At 41.4% G+C, this 24,055-nt stretch overlaps 1 protein-coding gene across 1 annotated transcript in view; it reads right to left on the bottom strand.

Moving 5' to 3' along the window:
* The window catches only part of LOC104538287 (olfactomedin-4-like), a 22,653-nt gene extending 16,067 nt beyond the window's left edge, over positions 1–6,586 (bottom strand). The window contains 3 exon segments of the mRNA XM_010181439.1: positions 388–540; positions 4,248–4,325; positions 6,506–6,586. Of these exon segments, the coding sequence (XP_010179741.1) occupies positions 388–540; positions 4,248–4,325; positions 6,506–6,586 (312 nt within the window).
* Positions 6,587–24,055: the final 17,469 nt, after the last annotated feature.

Genomic DNA, 24,055 nt, shown 5'->3' with positions numbered 1-24,055 from the left:
TTCCCTTCATTTCCCTCTTACAATCTGGCTGGCTTGATACAAATAATAACACATGAAAGAGCAGGAGACTTGGCTTCCTATTGCTCTGTGTAGCAATCAGAAACCAATAAAACTGAGCCAAAAGAGGCAAAACATAACCATTCTTCCAAAAATACCATATGCCTCTAGCAGCAAAGGCCTAGAAAAGAGACCTCAGGATATTCAAATGTATGACATGCTACAATGTCAAAGATTTGAGATTTAATCACCCTTCTTGTTTTTACAGAGCCTCTTTCCCGCTGTTTGAAAGACAGGTCACAGAAAACCACTGACAGCTGTACTTTTATACAGGCAACCATTTTTCAGCAAAGACGCCATTGTTATATTTATGTGAAAAGAACACCTTACTTGAGACAGTTCTAGCTCAAATTTCTTCGAGAGTGTTACGGCTATAATTTCCAATTGCTCAGCCTTCTGCACTGGAAAGGTGGCATCCGGCAAGTAGACAGAGCACTGACAATTTCCTTCGTCATCCACAGAGCCGGACACATTGGCAAAGAGCTGTAATAACAAATCAGTAAGGAAACAAGTGTTAATATTCTCCTCTGGGATCAGTAACTAATGTCCAACAATAATATGAGCTGTGACAATCATGAGATCAACAACTTAATTACTGGACATCTTTCACCATTTTTTGCCAAGGAACTCAAAATATCTAGTAATTTTTATGACTCAGCCTTACAAATCTTTCTGAAAATAGTTAAATATTGCTGTAAAGATTTTACCACTGGAAAAACAGAGGCATACAATAGTCCTTACTTTCCTAATCTTGTGGACAATGTTCCTAAGATAATGAAATCACTTTTCCAGCAGATAGAGAAGCACACAACAGCAGAAAAATTATAACTCAGTAAATTAGGTCTTATAGTTACTGTTCTGTTAATCTGATTTGATCAGATCACCTAGTAATTTCCATCCATAGAGATGAAAGCACCGAAAAAGAACTAGTAACCGGGCAAGTTTTGAGAAGAAAAATGCTTCATTTGAAGTTTCTCAGCCAGCCCCAGCAAACAAACACATGCATTTAATTACACACCACTGAAAGGTGATGAATTAAATATGCAGGCTCAGCCTAAGGTAGAAATACTTATTTTGCTACAAAATATTGCATGTAACACCCACACAGCACAGGCCACCGACTGATGTTTGTAGATAGTTTGCAAAGCTATTGCCATTAGCATGAATCGCCTTGTCCTGGTTGTCTGCATGCTCAGAGCATCGCCATTGGAACAATGTCTATGGTGTATGAAAAGGTCAGGGCTGGCAATTCATGATCTTGCCATAATTTAGAGCCAAAGCACATCATTTCGCATAAGCGCTGGGCTGAATACTGAGTGTGTTTAGAGCAGTTCTTTTCTGTTTGTACACAAAACGTTTCCCGGTTCATAAACCTATCACAACTTTATTAATAAAGGTATTTGATGTTGCTTTAAAAAATTCTGGCAGACACTTCAATGCAGCTGCATATTTTAAAGCTACAGACTTCCTCTTTAAATACATTGCTTTCTATAATCTCTCCTCCTGCCTTGCAGAAATCCCACTGCTATTCATGTGCTTTCTCTTTTTCTCTCCCACTTAAAAATAAACAAGCAACAAAACTGTCTGCTGAAAGCTGGTATTCCAGCACTTCTTCCCTTGCTTTTTCACAGTGATTTCAACTAACTTCCTTATGGCCAAACCAGCCCAGAACACGCAGTGATGGCCATCATGACTTGATCTGTTAACTCAAGAAGAGAACAGCAGCAAGCAGGACTGGTCCCAGTTCACACTTCTGGCAACCTCTTTAGTGCAGCCATAGCAAACAGCATGCGTCTCATTTTGAAAGAAAGCATGAAAAGATGTTTTATCTGTATCATTCAAGTACTATAGGCCTTGAAACTTCACTCATAGACAGAGAAGACCGCAGAAGATATTTAGAATGAAAGGAAGCAGAGAACTATCTCATAGCATTCCAGGATGTCCCAGCAGATAACTTCCATTGATTTCCCTCTCAGGTCAGTTACTACAGCACTTCTGAAAATCCCACTGAGAACATACTGCAAACGATTTCTAAGTTTCCAAGTACTTTTGAAGACATGGCTATCAGGACCTAAATTACTATGAAAAATAGGTCACTTAGATGCTTCTGCACCTCTGAATCCTCTGCATAAGGGCATGACTGGTGTGGCAAGTTGCTCAGCAGTGACAAAAGAAACCAATAGGGAGGGGGAAAAAAAGAAAGAAATGTTTCTTAGTGAGTATATGGGACCTTCTATTAGACTGTTGAGCACTGCCATGCTAATTTTTGTGTGAAGGTACTGTACTCTATCCCTTCTGTGTGTAACACAATTACAACATATATGTGTATATGTATACCAACAGTATATTACACATAGTATAGCATAGTGTGTACTATACATATGTATGTGTTTCCATACATACTATAGTGTGAACTATGCATTGTATATTCTGCTATAAGCTACAGTCTTGACTTTATGTAGCCATTAGTTTATCTAGAGGTACCATGCTTATTTCATGTGCTAAACATATCAGTCATAAACATATTCAGATGATCTCCCAAAAACCCTCCAACTTGTGCATTTAAATTCCCTATGGAAAACAACCATTATATTTCAACATTTGTGTTAGGAGCAAGCCTTGCATTGAAGGCAGAGCTCCACTGCAGTAATCTAAGCCAGGAGACAGTTTCCCCAAAGGAGCAGACAGCCTGGGCAGACAAAACTGCTTCCATCCTTCCACTGATGTTACAAACATTGGGATCATGATGTAGACTAGATCAAGAAGCATTGTTTAGTTAAAAGCCCCTTGAGTCAGTAAGTGCTTCAATCAAAATGTAATACCAGTCAAATGATAACCACATAAAAAAAATGTGTTCCTTCATCGTGTAGAAAAATGCACAAGATAGACTGCTACTTTTGATGGAGTTGTATGTTTTTACAGTTTAATAATTTACACTGAATGCTTAAAAGAGAGCAAACTGTCCTAGCCTACAGCAAGGACTTGACAATAACATTTCACTCCGCAAAATTAAGTTGTTACATATACATATTTGAAGCTATGAGAAATGTTGCTTTTCCACATGCCTTCAATTTAAGAAAGGGAGTAGGAGCTACCAACTATTCGATTTTCTGAAAACCAAGAAATCTATTCAGCTGCCTAAATGTGGACTTTGGGTTACACTCTCTAAACAGCCTAGCCATTCACTGCTTAATTTCCAGCTACACTGTAATCCAGTGGCTTTCACAACTCTGAATTAGCTACTCGCTCATCCTAAAATGGCAAGAACAGAGGAGACAGCAGGGACAGAGGCCACCTCATCTGGGCAAGAAGATGGATGAGGTTTGGGTTTTGCTACTGAGATTCAGAGACTCCTGACTCCATTGAACTTTCTAAACCCTCTACTGGAGCCGAGACTTAAATTTATTTTGGAAGAGGTCCCTCCACACATCCCAGGTGCTACATCAGGCCAATCTGGACAATGAAGACCTGCCTGTCTGTCATTTCTGGCCTGATCTGGAGATGTGCATTGGACAAACTCTGTTCTTGATAGCGGGTTGCAGGATCATTCAGAGAAAGTGTGTCACATTGAATCTGCTCCAAAGCAAATGTTATTAAGCAGTCACTGACAGAGAGGGAGAGAAACCAAACCCTGAAATCCACAGACCATGGGCTTGAACACTGTACCAGAAGGCATAGAAATCAGATTCAAGTCCTTCTGTCAACAAACAGTTGAATAAAATTTGAGCTAAGTAGAACAGGGAGAACCAAGATTTTCTCATGCCCAGCAACCACAAGTGCGCACTTCTCAGAAGATAGTTTCAAGGCCCTGTTCTGGTTTCAGTGAAGAGACAGAGTTGACAAGAAGTCTTCCCCTTCCTCCAAGGAGGCTATAACCTCCAATCTGTTTGGTAAATTGCCATCAAACCCCCACAGCCCCAGATGTTTCATGTCTGGGGTCCAGTTCAGAAGTCACAAGGGCAATGCTGGGGATTTGGATGTGACTTAAGGCATTAAATGATATGGCAGCAGCACTGATGGTTTTGGGAATTTGCTGCTGCCTAAAATCCTGGATACACAACACTTTTCCTGAGCAGCTTAACATATTATATCAGGGTTAAGGCTCTGAGTGTGTAGCATTTAAAAAATTGGACACAAGTTACTAATTTTTCTTATTCCTGGGCTTTGTTGAAGAACAATAATCGTTTTACCTTTGGAGGAGTGTGAAGGTTGCCAGTTCTCTTGTTGGGCTGAGTCAGATATGGAAGATCTGTGCGGAGATAAGGGGGCTAAAAAGCAAAGGAAAGCCTTTTTCAGTGAGAGTTCCTGCATATGGCATCATCCCTTCCCCACCACCTAGCCCCAGTCCTGCAGATCCAAAGCACTTTGATTTTATTATGGAAACCATCCCCAGCAACTGTAAAATTAATTGGCTTTTCTGATCTAACGTTTCCCCAGGCACAGTGTCACTTAGACACCTTTTTTTGAAGAAAGGCTCTGTCTGACCAGTGCAAGGCAGGGGACGCTCAGCTCAGGAGGTGCGAGCTGGGACTCCGACAGGCAGCCCTGGCAGATTGCATGGCAGCCTAAAACGACAGTACAGTGCCCTCCTGCCCTAAATCTGGAGACTACTGTCCTTCTAGCAGAAACGTCTGCTCCCTGTAACCCTGCTCATGCTCCAGCCTCTCAGCACAGGACTCACTGCCCCTTTCACACCAAGCTGTCAGGCTGCGAGCTGTGACAGCTGGGGCACACGTCCCACTCTGCTACTAGCACCATGGAGGGGAGAGCAACCCACTGTGAGGAGGGACCACCTGGGGAGCTGCCACACTGCCAAGGATATACAGCCAGGTCCATTTTGGGAGTCTTTTATGTGGTAAGACTATAGACATTCTCTTCAACCTTCATCTGTGGCTGGCGCCTGCCTTGCTGCCGCAGCAAGGAGAGTGGCTGCCACCCTGGCACTGTGCTGTGCGTCCTTAAAGGTCTACAGCATCCCTGTGCAATGTGCAGAGTGCAGTGCATCATCATGATGCAGCGAACTGTCATCTGTAGTGGGGTACCACCAAAATCCGTAGCAAACTGGGAACTGCATTAAGACACCCTCTATGTCAAATGGTGTGACAGATGGAGCATCAAAAGGGCTTCCCCCACAACAAGACACTCAGCCCTAGGTCTTTCTGCTTTTCCCAAATCCCAGCTGGAGCCCCACACCCGATCAGGGAATGGTGGAGAAATCCAAATGGCCGGCAAAGGGCAGGTCCAAATAAGCTTTTGTGGCATAGTTTGTCAAACAAACCCATTTGAACAAGCATTTGTGTGCTCATATGGTTACACAGAACATGGAGGAGGGGCAGCTAGTAGCAATCAACAGTGGTATGGCAGAGACCATCACAAATTGTATAAATTACACAAACTGGGGACTATCTTAACGCTAAGCAGACTGAGGAGAAATGTCTCACATATTAAGCTTCTTACCTTCAGCTTATCAACATACATTTACACTTCCATCCTGACTTTTGCAACTTTCCATTCCTCCTTCCCAGGAAATGCTGACTTCACTATCTGCATCCACAGAGCTCCCAGATTTCAAAAAATATAACTAGAGGCATGCAGGCTTTTTCTGGTTGGTGACTAAACCAGATAAATCAGAGCCATTAGGAGCCAAAATGGGTTTTTTTCCAAATTTCAACTAAAAAAATACCAAAAGGCAGTCACTTTGGGTCAAACTAAACCAAAATGCTTTGATTCATTTGGAATAGCTTTTAAGCTCTTCATAAACTTTTTATTCTAATAATTTAAACCCAGTTTTAAATTTAAAAAAAAAAGAGGCAGTACAAAATCAAAACAAATCTTTCACTAATGCAATTTTTTTGGTTTAAATTTTTTTTCAAAGTTTTCTCTTCTCCCTTCCTCCCTGGATTTGTTGTTGGGTTTTTTGTTTTGATTTGGGTTTTCTTCTGATTGATGGCTTTGATTTGAACTTCTCTCTTGCCCAAGCAGATACAGTTTTATGGGGAAGAGGGACAGTACCCCACAAAAACCACCCAGCATGGCCTTCATGTGCCTGGTCACAATGTATGACAAAAATCATGCAACTGAGGAAGCCCCCACTTCCCAATTCCTTCCACATCAAAGATGAGGATCCTTTCCTGCTACAAGCCTTTGCTAATTAATTAGAAGCTACACAGAGCATTTAATATCCACTCAGATTCTCGCTGGGATTGCACTCATCTAACCAAAGGCAGAATTTGACTCTGATTTCAAACCTGTGCCTCACTTATACATTTATTATCCAGTCCCTGTACATTATTCGGGGGGAGGATGGAGGAATACTTCAAACTTTCTCCACACAGAGATCTCAACACTTGCCTAATAATTTTCCAGTAACCTGAAAAGAATTCTCAGCAATCTAAATTAAACGAAAAGTTAAGGCACCAAAGCTCAGGTTATGAGATCCCCATCTTACCACCTCTGTGGTTGCTGTTGTTCCAGCCAGAGCAATCACGCTTTGCATGAGGAGCAGCACAGCCACCTGTGCGTGCTTCATCTTCCCGGCCAGCAGATGTGACAGCAAAGGGACAGAGGAGGTGTTTTATAGTAGAGTCTGGGGATTTCCCCAGCCAAACCTTAAGGAACTTGCATGATATTTTTTCAAGTTTTTGGAGAACAGATGTCATGAAGTTTTATAATTATAGGTGCCAAATTACTAACGTACAAAGAACACACAAATTAATCACCATCAGAAATTAACTATATTCAATTTCCTAACAGGAAAGCTTTCCCACATGGGGCAGTATCTAATCTTAATCTTGATTGCTTAGAACATCGGGTGCTTATTTGCTGGGACAGGTAGATAGACATTTCCTCTTACTGTGACTCAATCACAAAAATTCTTATAGATTCCTCCAAAGTTATGCAGACAATACAGGTCTGAGTGGTATTTATTACTTCTTATAGGTACAGAGAAGAGCAGGACAGGTTAGACTTTTCACACACCAGAAACATCCCCCCTAATTCCAAAGGTCAACAGACCTTTGACAATAAGTAAAATGCACAGGGGTCTATACAGCTTTTCGGTTCCCTCAACTCTCACATAACACAGGTGGCACACAAACAGACTATCTTCTCCCATTTCCTTCCCAATTTGCTTATGTCTTGTACATTAACACTATGTACCCATTAATGCTTACTCGTGCATTAACACTGTGTACCCACCAATGCTTGCTTACTTGCTCTCTTTTCACAGAGCTGCATGCCACCTAACCACAATGATTCACTGTCCTGTCACTAGAGCACTGATCCAGAAAGAGATTTTTAAAAAAAGGCTGCAAGCAACATCTAGTGTGGTCCCCACACTGCCTAGCAGGATCACACTACGGTGGCAGTGATTTGCCTGCAGTTCCCAAGGCATCCAGCCCAACACAGGAGCTCTCCATTTCCAACAAGCCATTGCTGTCATAGAGTCAGCTGCAAATCTCCACCCAGTGCAACAGAAATTAAAATTTCTCTCCAGACTTCTGTGGATCACTGGGAAAATGAGCTTGGTCTCTGTGAGGAAGATTCCAGTTGGGACTAAGGGGATGGCCGTGTCTGTGCACTTGTAAAAGTCAAGAAATCCCTAGACCAAAATGTGTCATCTCTTGTACTTGCCTGTGCCTGTATCCTCAGTGCAGCATTTGTCCTTTCCTTCTTCATTTTGTCAGACTTAGTTTTTCTGCTAGGCCAGCAGCAAATGGCTGCAGTTGTGTCTAAGTGGGGAAAGTGCTTAGGAGACCCTTACTTCCTTCCAGTGTTGGAGAGCAGCGGTAAGGGCAGGAGCAGCAGCACTTCTGAGCAGCAGTACTGCTTCACACAAAACCTGTCTCCCAGTTGAGGAACTCACAAGGTTTTTTTGTGTTACCATAGCACTGTGAGCTCCAGGTGGCAAATAGGAAAGCTGAGACTTAGGTCAGATGCACCTTAGAAAACTCTTCAGAGAAGTCAAGTCCATTGGAGTAACGTGTTTTTACCACAGCTTCACGTAAGCCTCCTGACAGATTCACAAAGCTGGCAACAGCATCTTTTTTGAGGAGTAGCTCATTTTTATCATGGATATAATATGTTCATGAAAAAACACTTCTTTTCACATCAGAAGCTGCATCTCTATTGCAGGATTTCATGGCTAATAATTCAATGTAAGGTAGACAAGACCCTGAAGGCATGTGATACCTTGTGGCATGTGATCCAGCAGGACCAGGGAAGTGATCATCCCCCTGTACTCGGCACTGGCAAATGAACACTGAACTCTCAAATACTGCATTCAGTTTTGGGCCCCTCACTACAAGGAGTTGATGGAGCATGTCCAGAGAAGGGCAACCAAGCTGGAGAAGGGTCTGAGGCACAAGCCATATGAGGAGTGGCTGAGAGAACTGGGGTTGTTTAGCCTGGAGAAGAAGAGGCTAAGGGGAGACTTCATTGCCCTTTAAAACTATCTGAAAGGAGGTTGTAGTGAGGTGGGTGTTGGTCTCTCCTTCCAAGTAACAAGTGATAGGATGAGAGGAAATGCCCTAAAGTTGTGCCAGGCAAGGTTTAGATTGGATATTAGGAAACATTTATTCACTGAAAAGGTTATGAGGCATTGGAACAGGCTGCCAGGGAAGTGGTCAAGTCACTATCCCTGAAGGTATTTAAAAGATGGCTCCCAAAAGGTGTCATTAGTGAAGGTTTGTTCCTTATTAACCCTGCCTGCTCCTAACTAGCCCTCTAACAATATCTCTCCTGGCACACCCCTTGTTATGGAAATACCACTCTCGTGGGTTGCCACCCATATCTCAGATTATTTCTGATGCTCCAAGCAAAAAGAATAAAACACAAACAAACCCACAGAAAAGCAACAATCACATCTTAGAGCCAAAGGGCCCAGAAGAAACCCAAAAGGATGAGTGCTTCATCATGTGGATACAAGGCAAATCACTAGGCTCCTGTAAAAGAGCCAGCTCTGAGCAAGGTGTGAACGTGGCACTTTTCCTGTGGACCAGGCATCATTCCCAGGGATGGATGCATTTAGCAGGATAGATGCAGCCTTAAGGGAAAGCCTAACACAAAGATTCAGGGAAAAAAACAACCTGACAGTACAGATGCATTTATATGCACGCAGACCCCAGATGTGCAGCATGCTCCATGTCCCATGCATGCAGCAATGTCTTGACAGCCTGCAAACTGCCTGAAGGCAGCTGGCTGCGGCATGTACCAGCCCATTGGCCTTGCCAGGGCACCTGATGTCCTGCTGGACATAGAGAGGACAACCTTGCAGCACACATGGCCACACTCACAGACTCCAGTGCACAGCAAGCAAGTGCAGGTTTGAAGGCAGCTTTGTGCAGCCAGCATAGACAGTCTGTCAGTTTGGAGCCTGGATCTCTAAATCAGGAGAAAAACCTGTTTACTGAGCATAACAGTGAGTCTCTGTTCCTTCCAGAGGCTGGTTCTGCAAATCACTCACAAAGCACAATAGTTTCTCACCAGTTTTTCTTTCATGCTTAAAAGCCTGTTCTGAGATAGGAAGTAAATATTAGCTAAGTAATGATAGTTAATCAGTTGCTTTGGCAATTTCTCCTGCATTTCTATTTGCACATGACCTCACAGAGACAATGGGGACCTTCATTTTTATTCCTAGTAAAGGCATAATTATTGCTAAATAAAAATATCTTCTTTAGATCTATGTAGAGCCCTTCATCTGAAAAATAAGTCAGACTCATTTTCTGAATTTTAAAGGAGTGAAATTTTACTTATATGTCCAACAGAAAGGTTGCACTCATTTAGGAATTTTCACTTAGGAAAACAGCAAAATACAGGGATTTTCTCTTTGCAGAGCTGCACCTACCAGTACTTCCTTGTTACGCAACAGACCTAGTGGGCAATCCAGGGCAAAGTCCCAGGGACACAGACCTTCTCTTTGATTTCAGTGGGAGCTATACATCAAAATGTCTTTGCAAAAAAAACCCCTATGTCTCTCAGAGATCTGTTCAGCAGAGCCCATCTCAAATCCAGCCTAACTTAATCATTATGTTTATTACAGCAGAGATTATTGTGATTATTATTCAACAGAGAGAGAGGTGATTCAGATCATCTGCTCTCTAAAGCTGCTGGCTCTATCCAAAGTCACTGGAGTTAAATATTATCTGATCATGCTTGGTGGTGTGAACATAACCCTCTATGTCTCAGTTTCTCATCTACATTGGGAAAAGATAGTATTTCCCTGCCTCAGAGTCATGTTTTATGATTAGATGCATTAACTAGAATAAGAGGCACTCAACTATTACAGGAACAGGAACCACATTAAACTTGCAAAAATAAAGGCAAAAGAAAGGATTTAACTTGTCTCAGATTAGTAGGCCAATGACAGGATGAAGAATTGAATGTAGGTTATGTATCTTTGATCTATCTAGCAAAAAATTGTCAGCTAATATATTTATTTTAATTGGTGTGACAATTTCAAATTCTCTCTGAACTGTTCAGGACATTCCCAGGACAAGCATGTATGACTTACACTTTCTTAAAACAAAAACAACAAAAAAGATTCAAAATGGGGCATAGTACCTAATCGTGCTAACCTGACAGAAGGGTTCAGGCAGAAAGTACTGCACTGCACATTACATTTTGCAAGTCTAATGTAAAAGCATTTCTACTCTTTGCCTGCAGACGCGATAAGTCTCCGAGCTTGGTGGAATCAGCATTCCAGTGCATGTCGTCCAGCACCCTGTACACTGTGGATTTAGCAAAGCTTGCCTAAAGCTTGTTAAATCCTCCCTCCCACCAAAGTGAAGTAAAGCCAAAAAGATGGAGAAAATATTAATTCAAATTCATCCTGTGATACAAGAACATAACAGTTAATATTCCTTTTTTTCTGGGGGTGGCTGCAAACCAGTTCTTTCTGAACCTAACCAGTCTGTTCTTCGTTGGTTATAAGATCATCCTATAGTGAAACAAGGAAGTTAGGGTGGGCTTCTGCAAAGTGCTCTATAATGACTGACATCATTAAATCCTACTATTTCACAATATCAATGTCCAACATAGCCCTGTTTCACTCTGCTCATCTCTTTACAAATTACTTGCACTTTTCCCCTCTCCAAATGATTCACATTCTTATGCAATATATTTTGGTGTCATCTATCATAAAGCCCATCTTTTTGGAAGACATTATGCAAATACTTTCATTTAATCCCTTTATCAGTAGAATGTCAGGTTAGTGTTTTAAAAACCAACCCTCTGGGCTATGTCTGAAATAGGAAAGCATATAAGAAATGTTAACGTCTAGTTTAAAAAATGGTACTAGTAAAGGTGAGGCTCAGTTTTCTGAAGCTGTGGAAAAGGGGTGTCTTTCTGCAGCAGAATGAGTAACTGAGTACACTCCACAGAGAGGGAAAAATTTCCTTTACAGCTTTAAAAAATGCTTCTGACACAAACTGAGTTGACTGAGCTGCCAGAACTAAAAGAAAAAAAAATTACCTATACTATCAAAAAAGAAAGACCTTCAGTAAGAAAGATATAAGAGGAAGAAGACAGCAGGCAGAAGGATGAGAACTGATTAGCCGCAGATTTTGTGGCTTGGCAGAAGAGCTTGTTAACCTGAAACAAACCAACCGAGAGACTCTTGGGTAAATTAATTGTGTCTAGCCATAATCTGCCTTTGAGGTCATAGCTAAAAGAAATCAGGGAAGTATAGACCTGGTCTATAAGAACAGAGAGACAACAGGGAGAAGAGAGAGGGGATGGCAAAAAGGAGAAAGCATAGATGAAAACTGGCACATTTTGTTAGAGAACATCAAAATACATGAAAAGCAAAACATAGAGGAGGCGTGTGTATATATGAAACACGGACAACAATATCAAAACATGCTGGGGTGGTGAGTAAGAATAAAATCCAATTGCAAGAACACTTAAGAAGAAGCAATAACTACTTTGTTAAAAGAAACAAGAATAAAACCAGAGAGTAGGGTGTATTTATACAGCATTTCAAAGAAAGGTAGAAGAAAACATCTGGGAGAAGGAAGGTCGTTGGACAGTCAGGCTAGGAAAGAGGTGTACTGTTGCAATGGGATTATGATAGATTTGCATGGATGGCTAGCCACATGTGTAAAGGCAGGAGAAACCTGCATGCAAATGCTTTGAAAGAAGAAAGAATAATTGCTCAACAATAACCTGGGGCAATGACAAGGCAGGGGGCATGTTACTGCTGACAACAGATAACTGCTCCTTCAAAAAACATCTCAGAAATAGAGCCAGCATGGTGTTGAAAGGAATTATTTACTTTGGTATTATGTTGCAGATAAATCATTTTTCAAAAGTAAAAGTTGACATACAATTAGGAAGGACCCCAACCTAATAAGGGTTGTCTTCTCATATGAGCAGTTATTTGTTTAGCACTTCAGTACATTGAAGTTGAAAGTCTGAGTTTAGCATTTAGTTCCCATCCCCTCCCCTAAATGTGCATCCAATGATGAGAACACATACTCCTTCAGAAAGACTCGTCCTTCCTACAAATGTCCCCAGTCCTAGGCAACAGAGGAACATGGTCTGGACATGGTCTGAGTCATTAACACCAATCCCAACACTTACAGGCACCTCCATAATAAAGACTTAATACAGAAAGGTTCTTGAAACATCTGCTCCACACAGAGCAGACCTTTATTAAATAAAAAAAAAGCCATTTCTCTAATGCCTGCACATGTGTCTGATTGGAAAATATAAATACAGCCACTTGGCCAGAAAGAAAAAGCTCCCAGCTGCTTTAATGGCTCTGCATGTTCCAGGCAAACTGCTGCTTCTGTCAACCTGCAGAGCAGCACCAGGCTCATGCATCGACAGCCCCAGCTGCTCCACGAAGGAGAAATGGAGTCAGCTCAGCCAAGAGGCAGCAAGCATTTAGTGACCACTTGACTAAATGTGCACCCATCGCGTTGGGCAGAATTAAGGGACAGGAATGAAAAAAATCTTCTTCCCCACTATAAACTCACATCAGAATGATGTGGTCCTCTGCTGCTTATTCTTTCTACCTGTTTTGAATCCCAGTCCAGGGTTGCATTGAACAGCCTAAGGAGGTGATGAGATAAATGAGTTTCCACGACACTTCTAGTAATACTTTCCTTCTCACAGATACAAAGAGGATCTCCTCCCCTTGTATGGGTCAAGAAAGATAAAGTGCAATATGTTGAGTCACACCAAAAACATTGATGACTACTTGTTCCTCAAAAGATAAAATCTTCTGGGCTTGGCATAGTAGTAAAAACGTCCTCCTTCAGGTCTTCGTCTTCAGCCAAATATCGCAATGAAAAGGATACGGAAAATATCAAAACTGGAATAAGAGGTGAGGAAACCTATAGAGTATCAGCTGGATACAGCTGCAGCTTTATTTAGCCATTAGCATTGTGAATATTTTCACATTAATATTAGATATCCCTAAGGAGGCCCATAACATGTATTTCAAAGGCCTCATTGCTGCCAGGCACGGAGAACATTCTCATGCCTTTCTTGTGGCACACAGGACCGACCCTACACCTACTCAGCCTCCTTGGAGCATTACATCATCAGAGCATTAATATATCCGGGATCAAGGTGTGGCTATTGTATTTTCAAACAGTCCTCCTAGAAATAAATAGATGGGCCACAGGACAATGTGTGCATTGGGCAGCATGAAGGAGAGTCATGCTCAGAGATGTTCTGTGCAGCTGATTGACCTGAACTGTAACTACAGTGGCAAGCCAGAGTTCTGCAAATCTCAGGGTGAGATAGGCTCTGTGTCACCTGCAGTTGCTATTATGCAGCTCAGCCTGCTTCTCAGAACAAATTAACACACCCGCTTTCAACTTTTGAGGCAACAGAAACTAGACAGTCTGAAGAAAACGGAGTGGCCCAAGCAGCCTACCCTCTCCCTGCCCTGGGGACCCTTGAGTGAGGAAAGCTTTCCTACAGTAATGCTCGTGCTATAACATGCACACTGATTGCTTTCCCCACTGTTAACTACTGCAGGCTTTCTACGGGCTCCGGAGTTTATTAGTCCAATCCATCCTCAGCTGCAGTGGGCTTAAGCCAGTCGTAGAGAGATCAGAGGTAATGACCCCTTTATTAAGGCATTTACCAGGGCAAATGCCTCATTTTCAGACCTTTGTAATACAGCCAAATTTCAAGTGTCTGAGCTCAGTGCTTGCCTTAATGTTTTTCTAAGACTCAGGAGGACCAGAACAATTTTTTGTTGCTGTTGCTTTGAGAGCAAGGTTAAAGGAGAACAGACAGTTCTCCTGAATGCTATTTTTTGGCAGAATTCTGAACAGCCTCACTGGCTTTCAGAGGAACCTGACATTCAAATGGACCTAGTGCAGAGACTGAGAAAGCTTTCGTGTTGATCTCAAGAAAAATCCAATCCAAGTTATAAATTTGCATTTTATAGAAAAATACCAAAGACACTATGCAAGGTGACTCATACAACGATGGAGGAAAGAACACGAGTCTGTAATGCCCAGAGCCCAGGGTGGGCCACCTAGCCACACCACCTCTCAGGCATCTTCTGACAAATCTCTGTGCCTGGTTAATCTCACTGCAGCAGCTGAAGATGGTGCTGCATCCAGCTGCCCCCCACAACAGCTTAGTGCCCCCAAAACAGAGTTGAAGGAACTGAACATGTGCCCTCATTCACATCCCAGTTCACAATCCAGTTTAACTTATGGGTGAAACAAGGTTTGTGTTAAAGACGGTACCTTTTGAACAGGAGCGGTAAGACTTGAAAGAGCCATGAGCCCATGCTCCAGTCTGCTATCTGCCACCCTGGCAGGAACTTCTGATAGAATGGTTGTGATAAATAACAGAGAAGGTGGGGAAGCGATAACATCTTGAATTGCTGTAGGTTGAATTGCACATGAACATGAGTTGGAGTACTCACAAAAGCTTGCAAATATAATTCAGAACACATGGCATGCTCCCCAGGGCTTGTTTACACGACAAAGTGTATTTAGACTGAGATAGTGTCAACTTCAGAGAAAAATAGGTCTTTCCTCAGTCGATTTCTGGATAGGCTCTCTTATTTCCAAATAGGAGAAACTTAGTCTGAATTAGTTTAAGTCCACACTGACTTGAGCTAAGCTAATTCAAAAAAAAGACACACTGCGGATGGAATTAGAGCACCTGCCTAGAGAACGAATAGCTATTAATAGAGTTCTGTGCAGACAAGTCTGGAGTAATTTCTCAAAACACATATCAAAAACAGGTAAGAATGTAGCACCAGAGGAAATGATGGTAAAAAGGAAAGAGAAGTAGAGAGAAAATCCAGGTTGTAAAAAAACCCCAGAATTATAACGTTCACTTATCTAGCCAGTAATTGCTGTAAATGCACTCCCTCACATGCCTTTCTGAATAGTCAAGAGCAATATATCCAAACAAATACATTTTTTCACAGATCCTGCCTGTGGAACCTGTTTTTCTTTTACAGTTTGGATTTCAGCTTCTCTCTGAAGGTAAATGAGTGTCACACCATAAACTTTACAAGGACCCATTGGCACGTTTACATATGACAAACTCAGTCCTCTTCCCATAAGACGTACCCCCAATCACTGTTTTAGTGGGACAGTAACTAATTTCCAATAGCCTGTGGAAGTTTGCCATTGGGTTTGAGATTTCCTGCCAGGCTGGTTTCTACCAGTTTGTGACAGTATTTGCACTGCTTTATCATTATGATCTCACTAGGAGTCTGAAGCAATGGTAAAGTGTATTTGCACAGAAATAGACCTTATTTCCTAACAAATACACTACATGACATAAGAATAGTTCATTTTGCTCACAAGAAAATTATTAAGTCCACCATCATGAAAGATTCTATGCATTTCTCTATAATAACCAAAAATTAATCCTCTAAATTTTCTGTTTCGGTAGCAGTTTTTAAAGAACAACATTAACTTCCTAGTGAAACAGGATCCCAGTTCTGATCAGTTGTTTAATGAGAAAGTAGATCTTCACCTTTCCTACATATTAGGTTATAAACTCAAAATGAAAGTAAAAAGTCTGCCCTCTTTTAAAATACAACGAAAGTTTCTCAACTCATTAGCTTTCGTTTCAACTGAAGCAACTTTTAAGCAGTTTTAAATGAATTGCTACCTGAGTTGCTTAAAAACAGGGGTGAAAGACCTATCTTCTTATATCCCTTGTTCAGTATCTGCCTACTTGGACTCTGCCCTCATTATCAGAAGTATATCAGAGGGATGTCAATAGGACTTCATCACTGCAAATCGAGGAGAAAGGAGAATAAACCACACCATCCATAGGTACCAAGATGACCTGAAATTTCTTATGGGGAAGACATGACACTTTCAGAAGTTTCTACCTCCAACTGTGCACAGCATCACCCTGCTGGTAGTACCATGCGGTGACACAGCAGAAAGTGTGGCACTCCCCAGGACTTCTCTGCTCACATGTCAGCCTCTCAGCTTAAGTGGAGGGAGGATGCGATGTCTGCATGTAGGATGTGCTACCCTTTGCTTGCTGCCCCTTTGGCTGCAGCGAGGGGTACAGTAGAACACAACGCAGGACCAGCAGCGGAGAAGTGGCAAGGACTGTGACAAGTAACAGCAAGGGACCCAAGCCTATGTGAAACAGGGTGTGCAGGAGAGGCAACAGGAGCACCCGAATCAGCACAGCTCTCAGAAGAACAAGGCACAGCATGAAATGAGTATTAAAGGGGGACACACACTTGCTGCACTACCTGAGCCGGGGTGGAACCACCTCACCCAGCCCAGTATCACCACTATCCAAGGGCAGAGCACACAGCAGGTGTCAGACCTTAGGAGGAGAACAACACGCCTGAGACATGCTTCCCATTTCTCTGTTACACTCACACCACAAGCTGTATAGATATTATACAAACAGCTTCCCTTCTGTTGGATTCGCTTGCACCTGTTATAAACTAATTAGGAGAAAATTGGACTTCTTTTGCTCACATCATAAACAGAGGCAACATAAACATATAAATCTCTCTCTTAAATTCCTTTTTCTTCTTTCTGATATGCCAGAAGACTGCCCTGTGAATTCAATGTGCAATTCTCTTTTGCATAGTATGATGAATAATGGATCAAGCTTGTATCTACCACAGCTGAAAATCATGCCTTTCCGAAATCCATTCACTGCTTCATGGACACCAAATCCTCTAGGTGATATACGTTTCAGCTGTCATAAATCCATGTAATGTTCCTGTGCGTGACACTATTCATTTAGACCCCCAATTTAGTTAAAATGACAGATGTGAAAAAAACCACATGTAACCAAACAACTCCCCAATGATCCCACAGCTGCTGATGCTGAAGGGACTGTGTGCTTTATTCAGCAATAGTCAGGCACTCCCGCCCAAATTTACCACCTGCTGTCAATATAATATCAGGTGGAGCTGTGCAGTTCTCACTCAGACTACTTGTATTCAAGCTGCTCTCCTTAAGGTTTTCCAAAGCAAATCCAGCACAGTGAGTGGGATCCCACACTCACTGCTCCTCTGGTTCATAAGAATCTCCCCACTTTTGGATCTGGGCCCTAAGGCCAACCCTTAAAGATGAGGAAACCTAGCAGGTGATCTTCATTTCACCTCCTTCTTTGCAAAAAGCCCTTGTGCGTATCAAGAATAATTCCGTGTAAAAACAGAGAATACCACAGTACTTTAAACAAAGGGTATTTATCACCCTTATAATTAAAGTCTAAGCCCTGTCATTCACACTACAGTTCAACAGTCCTTATTCTCTAAGTAGTCCTGGGTATCATCAAAGTAATTTAGGGACCTTCCCAAACGCAGCTAAACAAGATGTAGCAAATCAGACTATTAGGCCCCTATGTTCAGCAATGCCTTTAAGCAAATGCTTGTGACTCGTTAATGTAACTAGCCAAGTGCTTTGATGAATTCAGTCTTTAAGCAACAAGGAAGCCATATTTCAAAGTGGCACCGTATATCTCTGGAATGAACATATGGCTCTTAATGTTTTCTGAAAAGCTCTTGTTTTACAATATGCATCAATCTATTGTGCAGTATTCAGTTTTTCTCAATTTTTAACATAAAGAAAGTCATCAGGAAAAACTAAGTTTGCTTTTCTGATAGAATGAGCAAAATGTCTTCAGATTATATTACTCCTTGGCATATGACAAAGAACCCAGAGGATGTGCTTTCTTCACACAGAATTCACCATTGTCTTGATATGAAATGGGAGAAATATATGCTTTTCTGTTCAAATCACTATTAATCAGCTTTCATCGTGGACTTTGTGCATAAAATTAGCCTGCCCAACCATGTAAACAAATAAATGAATCAATGTAACATTGTTTTTATATGGCATATTGTCATCACTCATTAGTAACTTCATTCTGCCTGTGTTCTGCAGCTTGATAGACAAGTTGTGCACGGGGAAAAAAAAAAAACATTCTTAAGACTTTGGCACCTACAGCTAAGCTGTTAGATTCATATTAATGCATCAAAATAAGTAATCAGCAACTCTGAAAATCAGGTCATTCATTTTTGTACCTAAATATAGATCTAGAGGACTAACTTTAGGCATTCACAGTTGAAAAATGTTCATCCAAATGTGTCATCAGGGAGGGCTGAATAGATTTCTAGAAGAAACACTTGAGAGAAAAATTTTAAATGGTAACAATTTAGATGATAAACAGTATTATAATTTATTATTCATACAGTTCTATTGGTATGCCTGGCATTCTAAAGGCAAGAGAGAAATACAGCTAAATATGCTATTCAAAATATACTTTAAAGACTAGAACTGAGGCTATAAAGATTTAGAACACAATTACCGGTGTCCAGTTGATTGTAGTATTTTTCTGAGGAAAGAATTTATGCAGAGGTTTCTCTCTTCTGCCCTGTGAAAACAAAAGGTAAGATGATACTTGGGAACTCAGAGGCAGACAGAAACATAAACAAACTACATTTTCCAATTTAGACCTAATTCCATTAAGATATTTAGATGTTTAATTTCTAACATCCAACTTCCCACTGACATCAAGGGGAATATAATGGAAAGCAGGGGTTGGATTTATCTCTAAAATCAGTACAGAGAAACATCATTCCAAAGAGTGACTTACATTACACTAAGGTAAGCATCCTAGAAGGATTTTGGATATGACTCTGTTTCTGTTAATTAGAGAGCAAGAAAGGCAACTAGTTTCTACTGGACATCTGACTTTTAGAGGTGACATAAATCTCTTTTCTTGGTGCCTACATCAACACTGTGTTTCTGTATTTCTTTTGGATTGAAGCACTAAAAAATTCCAACATTGGTAGATGTTGAAATCTGTGAATATTCAGCACCCAAAAATCCCATGGCTTTGTATAAAAATGCATGAGCCCTCATGACCAAAAAGACAGTATCTGAGCAGAGACTTTAAAAGGGCCAAAAAACTTTCGCAAAGGGAGCAGTCACTCTTGACAAAGTGAAAAGCAAGTGCTCATTTGAACAGAGGGGAACAGGTATGAGCACTCAGAAAAGATGTGCACCTCTTGAAAGATGTGGTACACAATTCGTAAATTCCTGGTGAATCCCACTCCTGGCAGACTGTGTAGTAAGCAGATAGTGACCATCTGAGTTTCATTCTTGTGCCAGCTTCTGTATCTGGCACCCCAGCCAGCTACTACAATGGATTGCATTTCCTCAGGATCTAACAGCACTGATGAAGAGGTACTGATCAAGTTTAAATGCAAAAGAAAAATACATTATTGCAGGGATAGTCACAGAAATAACTTAACTGCCCACTTTACAAAGAGTAAGATGGATGGGTCTTTTTTGGTAAAACACTCTTTTCTCTCCCTCTAGAGAAATGTGTCATCATACATTACACAGAACCCATTTCTTTGTGTCTAGGGAGAAAACAATTGCATTGTAAAAATTTCCCATGAAGACAGCAACGAGGCCCGAATCTGGAAAGCACTTTAAATGTGAACACCTGGATTACACTTAAGAAAAGATGTTTAGAGATTAAATTCCATCTGTGCTACCATTCCTTGACATGAGAATGGCAGTGAACCACTTCTGAGTCCATCTTCAGCAGCAGCACTTGAATCTTTGTGGAGTGCTTCAATGTTAGGCAGTACATCTTTTTTAGCCTGGTCAATACAGATGGCAAAGCTGAGGCTCAGGCTCTGGTAACCACAAATGATGCAGCCACCAAATCCTTTCATAAATAACAGAAGCATGAGATGGTTCAGAGAGGGTTAGGTCTGTCTATATACAACAGGCTAGGTGGATCACTTTTCTCCCTCTCCCTAGTGGCAGCAGAGTCTAGAGGCAAGCTGTCTACCTTAGCCTAGACACCTAACTTTTAGACATTTAGGTAAGACCAATGCAGGAAATAGCCTACAGCAGAGAATAGCCCTAAAGCACCAAGGTCTAAAAGATGCGCTGAAAGGTTAAATTAAGTTGGCTCTGTGGAGGTTACTTAGCTCCTTGCTACTTCATCTGCAGAGTTCCCCTCTTGGTACTGCTGTGGTAAGCCCTTCACCCCTATTCCATGAGAACAGAGCAGGTTCCCCAAGGGGTAATCAGACAGAAACATGTGATTTTCATCTGGATCTGATGGCTAGCCAGAGCAAAAATAGCATCAACTTTGAGACAGGTGTCTTTTGCTGAAACTGAAGTAATTCTTACAATCTGCTTCCTGAAACAAGAAGAGCAATAAAAACACAGGCAAACTTTAGCAGGAGTGAGGCAAACCAGTATATTAGAAGCATACATTTAACTAGCTTCACCACCACAAAACAGCCTATAAAGACCTGCTACCCTCATAGCACAGCTAAACAACAGAGAAATAACAGCTGGTTACCAGATCTGAAAAGCACAGGCTGTCAGTGCTTTCACAACATCTCTAAACTTCTGCAGGACACCTACCATGCCAGCAGTGCCTCTGCATTTGTACAGTTCATTTCCCACCAGCAGGTCATACTGCAGTACAGTTCAGGGAGTGCTACAGATACGATGCCAGCTCCTGATCACTCCCATCGCCAACAAAACCAACCACCTTTCCACTGCTCCCAAGCAGTCCCTGGTGAGGAACCCCTACTGGGAGTTGTCATTTTGATAGAAGGCATCAATGATGCCTTCAACCCACTTTTGCACCCCTGGCACCTCTGGCAGAGGTCCCACTTTTCCTTCTATTTTCTCTGCAGATCCTTAATGAAAAATATTAAAGTCCCACATTCTCAGAGTCCTCCCCACCCAGGCCTTCCTTGCAGTAGGATGAAATAGCAATAATGAGACTGAATAAATCTCTGATGCAGTGAATATCACTTTGCTTAGGACTGCTCAAAAGTGAGTGCAAAAAATAGGTTTGCGTCCTGCAGCCACCATCATCCTCATGATTTGGGTCCAGCTAATTTAGGCCCAGAACAAATATCATGTGTCAAATCTGGCAAACCACCCCCTCCCCATGATAAAATCAATCTGATAAACAACTGGTCTCACAAACAGAAAACGTTGTTTGAAAACTGTAATGATATGTTTACAGTAAACCTATTATGAGAGAGTGTAGAGAAGCTGTATTTAATTAATCAGATGTTTTACACCATTTTAACTAACTTTTCTGATTTAATGGACTGGACGTTTTTTTGTCCACTTTACAAAGGCAAATATTCTTCCTTAACCTCATCAGTGTTGATGGAGAAACAGAATAAAAATGTTTGCCATTTATGGGTACATCTGGTGATGCTGTAGCTCATAAGCCAAATTGATATTATTTAATTGAGTGCCATCTACCACCAGCTAAATAAAATCCCCACTGTTCCCATGTTAAAGAGCTGAAACTGGGCATATTTGAATCAGGGTTTTAAATTTAGCTCTTCTTGTCTTTCCAGCCATTTGAAAATATAATTTTAATTTATAGCCATAATGGGTTATTCTGCTACTAAGCAGCTAGATGAAAAGTAAGAAGCCTTCATATTCATAGGGCCTTCACACAGTTAGAGCATGTAACCTTAGTGACCTGCAACATCAAATGAGAAAAGACAATGCTCAGCCTCTCAGCTTTTAGCTTTAAGCATTTTGAATCTACAATGAACTCAATTCTGAGCATCTGGTCTTCTTAACCCCTTATGCTCAAAGGTCATTTGATCCTTCAGCAGAGTCAAGATTTGTTGATACAACAAAAATAATTTCATACTTATTAAAAATGGAGGCCAGCTCATTACATGGGAAATCGGCTATAGCAGAGTTATATGTTTCTCTGATCCTTCCTGTTATTTACAATTTCATTGAAATGCTGAAAATAAAAATTTGTATTAATTCTGATGATTTGTATGACATCTCTTCCAGCAAACGTTTGGTATGGCGCATGGCAGAATTTACACACTTCAATGAGAGTTACCAATTTACAGGGAGCTCAAGCTGTCTTTTGTCTTTCCTTCAAGTATTTATCATGGAGCTTAGTTTGATGTTACAGGCTTGGTTTGAGCCACTGCTACTTTTCTGACTCAGTTGGGTTCTGGTGCCGATGAAAGCAGGTCCCTGCTGCACTGAAGTCAGTAATAGAGTCCTGAGATCTTCGGCCTGTAAAAATAATTGACTGAGAAGCAGCTGTGACTCTTTTAACATTAATATTCCGTGCAGAGATGAATCCATCTCTCAGAATCCTAATGCAAAATTTAAGTCCGAGCTTCCACTCATTTCACCAACATCAGGTGCAGTGCATCTGCTTGGATCTCTGCTCAAGATGAGTGACAAAGTCCAGGTTTCTGTCACAGCCTCTTCAGATATGAAGCTTTCTGAAACAAAGTCAGTGGGGCTCCTAGTATCTGAGGTTCATTTTAGGTATATCTTTAATTGTCCAGTATTCTGAAAGCATTTTTGTGATTCTGATTGAAACACTGAGTCAACTTGAACATCTATCTATCCAGCTTCCTCAGAAATGAACTCTTCAGTTTCTGTTATAAAGCTGGTAGCTACAAAAGATCCACCACTGTTACAAATACTTAGGCTTTGCTTAACTAATGCCCTGAAGCCACTTGGACGATTAGGTGAACAACTTGAAGCACTTGAGTTCAGCACCTTATTTGGAAGGCTGGGAAAGAGGTGGGAAAGGAAGAACAAATTTGGCCTAATTTGAGACAACTCACTGAGGTAATAAATAGGGAATTTAGTAATCTTAAATGATTTTGTACTATGAATAAAGCAAAGAAGATCTCTCCAGAGAGTATTTAATGTTAAATTGCCCTTAACTGGCATTGTCACATACCCCCAGTTCAATACTTCAGTGAGGGATTCATAAATAATACCAGAATCGAGTCATCTTTTTCAGCTGCTTCTTGATTACCATTCATATCAGAATTAGCATATCAAGGTAGGAAGAAATACATGAATATTTATTATCTCCATTCCTACATGGAAGCTTAAATGAAGAATTTGCAAGAATGTGAGGAACAGACCTACAAATACTATTTATCTGTTTAAGCAAAACCTTTGTGCTAAAATTCTGATGGCACAGTCATGTCTTTGAAGGATTGAGAAAGCCATGTCTATGAGCATGTTCTTTCTGTGAGATATCACTGTAATAATGGCAACAATTACTCTAATTGGCTGTACTGACAATGAGCACAATCCACAGAGCCCTTGAAAACCAGCAACTAGGGAACAAGGGGAAGAGCGCAGCTGAAGCCAGCTGAACAATGGCAGCACACATGAGCCAGCCCAGCAACCAGTGCTCAGGCGAAGTTTTGGTGCAATGGGGACACATGAACTCCCAGGACTTTCTTCCTTTCACCTTGAAAACTTTCAGAGCAGCAAAACTCCCAGTCACTGCCCAGCAGCTCGTCCCCATCACCAAGCCCTCCTTTCTCCCCAGCCACTGGCCCAGGGGACTGCAAGGAAGGCTCTACCAGTGGATAACCTGCTACCCATGGGCATCGGACTTTCTACAGAGGCAGTTTTAAAGTGGAAACCAGTCTGTCTCCATTATTCCTCCTCCTAAGTAGCAGACAGCCATGCATAAGCATACACAGTGTCTCAGCATCTTGTGGCCCTGC

This window comes from Mesitornis unicolor, unplaced genomic scaffold, assembly GCF_000695765.1.
Source record: "Mesitornis unicolor isolate BGI_N332 unplaced genomic scaffold, ASM69576v1 scaffold15340, whole genome shotgun sequence".
Classification (NCBI taxonomy): Eukaryota; Metazoa; Chordata; class Aves; order Mesitornithiformes; family Mesitornithidae; genus Mesitornis; species Mesitornis unicolor.
This window is presented reverse-complemented; position numbering and strand designations above follow the sequence as displayed.